Source organism: Loa loa (genome assembly GCF_000183805.2).
Source record: "Loa loa unplaced genomic scaffold supercont3.731, whole genome shotgun sequence".
Classification (NCBI taxonomy): domain Eukaryota; kingdom Metazoa; phylum Nematoda; class Chromadorea; order Rhabditida; family Onchocercidae; genus Loa; species Loa loa.
The window spans coordinates 21-6331 of NW_018108911.1; the positions used below are offsets into that span (position 1 = coordinate 21).

At 26.3% G+C, this 6311-nt stretch overlaps 1 protein-coding gene across 1 annotated transcript in view; it reads left to right on the plus strand.

The window, feature by feature from the left end:
• The first annotated feature begins 937 nt into the window (after positions 1 to 937).
• The window catches only part of LOAG_18949 (hypothetical protein), an 11209-nt gene continuing 5835 nt past the window's right edge, over positions 938 to 6311 (plus strand). Inside the window, exons 1-7 of the mRNA XM_020451611.1 lie at positions 938 to 1093; positions 1680 to 1850; positions 2471 to 2589; positions 2986 to 3104; positions 3802 to 3860; positions 4049 to 4205; positions 4630 to 4835. Of these exons, the coding sequence (XP_020304592.1) occupies positions 968 to 1093; positions 1680 to 1850; positions 2471 to 2589; positions 2986 to 3104; positions 3802 to 3860; positions 4049 to 4205; positions 4630 to 4835 (957 nt within the window). The 5' untranslated portion in view covers positions 938 to 967. The remainder of the gene's footprint in view (positions 1094 to 1679; positions 1851 to 2470; positions 2590 to 2985; positions 3105 to 3801; positions 3861 to 4048; positions 4206 to 4629; positions 4836 to 6311) is intronic.

Sequence of the window (6311 nt, forward strand, 5' to 3'; positions counted from 1 at the left end):
TCCAAACAGCATTTTAGAATACAATGTATTTATTGATAAAGCTAATGCTATTTTATCTATTTTTTGCATATGTGTTAATATTGATTTGCCGAAAAGTCTAAATTTGAACTTTTTTTTCGATTTTTTCGTTTTTTGTTTTTGGTTCATTTTTTTTTATTGCATTGAAGACTAAGGCAGCGAATTGGTCTTTGATCTTTTTTCCATAAAAAACCATTAATGAAGAACTTTTAAGAGCTATTGTTGATCTAAAAAAATTTTTTTTTCCTAATCCATTTCTTTTTCCTTCCTTTGTAAACAATGATGTAGTTGATGCATTTTCTTTACTTTCGCTATTTCACAGTTGATTTGTTTACTTATTTACTGGTTTAATTATTTTGATTTAGTGCTACATATTTACTAAGCTGTTTTATTCTGCATCTTATTTGCTTAATTACTATTGGCAATTCATTATTCACTATTTATGTATGTTAATCCTTCCTTTTTCTTTTGTATTGGTAAATTTGATTTTTTTTAATCTAATTAATGCATTTCCGAGCAAGCGTTCATCTTATCATCTCAAGAAATAAGAATAAAATATTATATTGAAAAATTATTAGTGTTATAATTAACCATTGCAGTGTTAGGATTTCAAGTTATAAATTTGGCAATGAGATTTTTAAATGGTTATATTTAGGATAGAATGGAATGATAAATACTTTGTTATATCATATGTTTTATGTAATCTTTTCATTAATACATCTAGTTGAAAGTGAAAATGTATAAATGGTAAATGTATTGATTGCTTGATATATTTATTATATGACAATTTCATTAATTCATTGTAATTCATTATAAAACATTGTTATTGATCGAGTTGTTACGTTAAACAATAATAATAGTAATAATTTATTTGGAATTTTGAAATAAAAGAAATACGAAAATGATTTCAGAACAGTAATTTAGGTTTCGTATTCGAAGGGTTGATTTTATGTCTAATGATATGGATTTGATAGATGATGGTACCTACAAGGGTAAACCTACTTCATTATGCTCATCATCATTACTAAGTGATAATTCACCAGTGGTTGTTGATAAGGATGATTCGATTGATGGGGTATGCATTTTATTGTTTTTCTCATTACAAAAATGAACATATGTTAATATTATGTAAATTTACCTCAAATTTATGCTTCTGTATGCATAATGCTAAATTGGTATATCTTTCTTTTTAACTATCGAAATTATCTTATCATTAATTTGAACGATATGTTATTCTTGAGTGACTGCATTAATAATATTTTTATTGAATATTTAATATATTGGATGTAATTTTATATATAATTTTCATAATGGTACTATTCATATCAGTCCCTTACTTTGTATGCTAATTTCATCGATAAATTATATTATTAAAAGAGAACATATCGTCTTTCAAGGTGATACTAATATGGGTGTAAAAGAAAGATGTAAAAGAATTTAGACACTATGAAGAAAAGAATAGGAATAATTAATTTCATTTGCTGTAAGCACCCTTTACGTACTTATCGAATATTATACTACAAAATATGAAATAATAAATAAATTTTTGAAAAAACTTTCTTTTAAATTAAGTATTTAAATAATTGATGCGAAGTGAATGAAAAAATGATTTTGTAACAAAAGCTGCAAAGCTACAAAAATATTTTAATTTTTTTTTACAGAATATATGTATGCAATTAAAATGGGATTCATTACATTTAAATGAGAATTCGTATTTGGAATATGGTGAGCTAGATGGTACTAATGAAGTTACATTGGGTAACATGCCAGATTTGGTAATGCAAAGCATTTTCGAGTCTTTCAATCTTCGTGATCGTTGTGTAGCATCCCAGGTATATCTTGTTTAGTTGCATCATTTTTTTATTTGCATAAAGTTACCGTATTCATTCCTAATCAATAATCTTGTTAGAGAAAAAAAACGAACCAACTAATATAATAGCAAGATCATTTATCATTTTCATTTTCATTTGAAAATTAAGTGTGTATTTAATTAAAGGTAAAATGTTGGTCATTTCCAAATTTGCTTAATCCTCTAAATAACATTTTGGGTAAATGTTTTAATATTTATTTCATTTTTCAGAAGGCTATCGCATATACAATTTGTTTATTAGCATTAATTCTTGGCAGAAATCAAATGACTTAATCTAAACTTGAGACTCGTAATCCATTAAATCAAATTATTTATGAGAATTCTCATAACATTTAAAACTTTTATTTGCTAGTGAAGTTATCTTTTTTCGACAACTATAGAGTACTTTGGTTTGATTGCATGAATTATAAGTTATCTCATTGTTTGTAAAAGTGAAAACATTTTCAGCTGTTCCAATTTAGCGTAAGATTTATGAAAACAATTTTAAATATTATCAGTTAAATCTTAGTCTTAGGAATAGTTTCAAATGTTTTAATTTAACAATTGGACAGTGAGCTTGAAATATGCCTGGCTCAATTTCAGGTATGCAAACGTTGGTACTATCTATTGACTTGCAGGTTTCCGATGGAAGATGTAACAGTTCTCAATATTTTCCAACATCAAATATACAAAGATAAAATTAGTAATAACAAAAATATTGGGTAATTATTTCTGAGAAATATTATTTTGTTTTCCTGATAACTTGTACAATTTGAACTAGCCATTTTAATTTTATTTAATGATATGACTAGCATTAATAAAAAAACAACTATAATTTGTTGGCAGCGAACAAGCTTTAACTTAGATTGATTGCATTAACTGTTGTAATCTTCCAGTTACTCGTAGATTCCTTCAGATTAAAACTGGATTACTGAACTAACCTAAATAATCGATCTGGTTCTAAATTTGTTGGTAGGAAAGAGTAACAGACACTTTTCCAGCCCCTAATTAGACAATTATAATTTTATGAATTAATGATTAGCATAATTTTTGAAGGAAAATATAGTGCTTTCCAGTACACCATTGCTAAGTAATGTAGTCAATGAATGCTTTTGCAGATTGAAATGTTATCATATCGATAAAGATAGCTATTTATTAATTGCCTTGAAACATTGTCGAATAATAAGTAGCGTCAAAATATGGTTTGCTGATGCTACCTTTGCTGGCAAAGTGTTGAGTAAATTTTTATCACTTATTATACATTCTGTTAATTACATTTTCAATGTTTCATTTCTCACTTTGTGCTAATTACTGATTAGATTATTGACATACTTGCGTTTTTCCACATTTATACCTTACGATTTACATTTGCTATCTTCTTTTTTTGTTTACCACTGAGCTATACATGAAAATTTTTCAGTATCGATTAACGCTGTTAGATATTATTACTTGCGGAAATATTAGTTTGCCTTTTCCATTGTTATTGTCATTTTTAAATTTTATAAAAGTCCTTAATTATCAATAGTTCGTCTAATTAACGGACGAATTTAGCAAAACACTTTGAAGTTTGTGGATGGTTGTATATTTAAACCTAATATTGTCTCATACCGTCACAAGATAGGCAAAATTCGAATGACTGAAGAATTCTGATTGATTACTAAAATTATAAAACTGCCGTTTCTTTTTTGTATTTTTAAAGGATTTCTTTTATTCCTATTAGATTCTTCCTTATCTTTGATTGCTTTTCCTCTGCTTTATTTCGAATGCTAAGTTTGGAAAAGCTGTTATATTGATTCATTTTAGTGTTGTAAATGATAGTTCCTCTACTATTTTATTTCCAAACTTCAACTTTTTTGCTGCCCTTTTTCCGGTTTTAGAATTTCAAATTTTAAAGTATAACAAATATTCAAGCTTAATAATGATTTATTTTACAGAAAAGTTGAAACAAGCTAAAATTCGTATGAGATGTCTGGATCTTTATCCATACAATACTGTAAGTCTTAAATATTTGATTATTTATAAAATTAGGTTTTCACTGGCTAATTTATTTCATGGTAAATTTAGAAATATTACTATTAGCACTTGAAACATAACGAAAATTCATGCATTTATTTTCAGTTTACTGTCTGTTTTTTTCGATTTTTTCAACTTAAATAATCTGAAAATATATTTGGTTTGTAGGAAAAAGCATTAGAACAAGCATTCAGTTCATTTCCCGATCTTACGGGTATGACAATGCGACCACATGGTCAAGAATTTTTCTGGTCTGGATTGGATATGTATTCGTTTCCGAAATTTACCAAAATGGACACACTTATGTTGGATGGATTTAATATCAGTGAGATTCAATGTTGAATTTTATTGATTTGTAGTATCGAATAAGTGACGGTAAATGAAGGAATGAACTAAATTTCATCATTTTTATATGTTTATTACTTCATTAATTAAGAATTAGCTGACAATCTGGTTGCTAATATTCATCCGATGAAAAAAAACTATGCATTCAGTTGGAATTTCATCGAATAAATTCTTGTTTATTAAGTCAGTTTCGCGCGAAATTTTCGGACTAATATTGATTTTGCTTATAACGAACTAATATTGATTTTCGGACTAATATTGATTTTGCTTATCAAATATGTTATGGTAGATATTAGCAAAATTTTTATATTTAGATATCTTTGATTACATATCAACGTAAAGTTAACAGATTAATAGCATTTGTTTGTGCTTTTTTCTTGCAAAGTTATTATTACTTTTTGTAGAACCGGAAGTTTTTCTACCAGAAAGTCTTACAACATTGGAATGGCTTAATAGGAGTGGAAAATTTCTGCGTATAATGCCAAAACTGCGGTATTTGGTGAATTTGGAATATTTGATGTTAGGACATGCGGAATTTTTGGACGCACAAGAATTTGATTCATTCCTTCAAGTGATCAGCTCAGAAAATTTACCAAAATTACAATATCTTGTATGTTCTTTTTTTCTTTTTGAAGGAGGAGTGGAAAACGGCGAGTAATTTGATTAGAATTTAATTAGTATTTTTTTTTTTTATCCCAGTTAATGTTGTAATTTATAATAAAATTTTTTTCTTCGCCTTACATATTTTTATATTAGATCTATTGAGATATTTTCATATAAATAAAATATATGGTTAGAAGTTTAAATAACATTTCTTACATGAGTTTTTCTTCCTAAGTTTTTTAAGTTTTTTGCTAAGTTTTTTTTTAAGACCAAGTTTTTTTGGTCATCAGATATAAGATATTAACTGGATCAAATCTAATCAGTATAGACTTATTGATTTTTTCTTACGCTCACTACTGAATATCACTAATTTATATAATAATGGATGCAATTCTAAAAGAAAAAGAAAGAAAATCGTGAAAAACTTTCATAGGTAGTTATTATAATGCAAATATCTTTTTCTTTCAGTATCTGATATTATCAGGTATCGTAATTTAAGAAAGATAATATCATATACTATCAGATATCGTAATTTAAGGAAGATTATTTATTGATAAAAGTTACTTCCTTATATATTAATCCTTCGCAGAATTTCTCGGGCTATTGTTTCTTTTTTATTTTGTCTTTTACATTTTGAGGTATGTCATAATTTTTACAGAGATCTTTGGTAGTCGTAATAGTTTGTATCAAGTTTGATAGTTGTAATAATTTATAAAATTATTGTGATTTATATCAAATCAAATATCGTTACCATGATTTATACCATGTTAAGGTATAATTATATGTCATTATCATGATTTATAAGAAGTTAGGTATGATTATTGTTGACTTATATCGAGTCAACTATGACAATTCGAGTTGAGTATAATTATCGTAATTTATATCGAATTAGATATTATTATGATAACTTACATATTAAGTTCAGCGTTATTATCATGATATATATAGAAAGTTAAAATGCGATTTAGGTGATTTATATTAAGCGAAATTGTAATTTTTCATGCTATACTGAAATAATTTCAAACATTCAGGAAAAGTAAGAGTGACGAAGGATGCAATTTCATTCTACTGTAATTGTCTGTTCAAAGTTTGGACGAATTTGTTTTATTTAATGACTGATTTGTTCCTCTTTGTCATTTCATTATTAATACTTCAGCAATTTCGAATTAGTCATGTGCAACGTAAATTATCTTTCAGAAATTGAGAAACGTATATATTTAATTTTCAATGTTTTCAAATATCTCAACGATCAGAGAGGAACAAAAGCTGCATCCCATTTTACTTTTATCATTTATTCTTTAGTAGATGTAGAGCTAACAATATTATTAAGGCATAAGATGACATAAATCTGCGAAAAATTCTCAATTTGAAGTTAAACATTCAGTTTCATGTTTCTAAAATTAAATTTACTTAATTTTTCTAAAACCAAAATATACATATATATATATATACATTCTTATATATATATATATATATACATGTT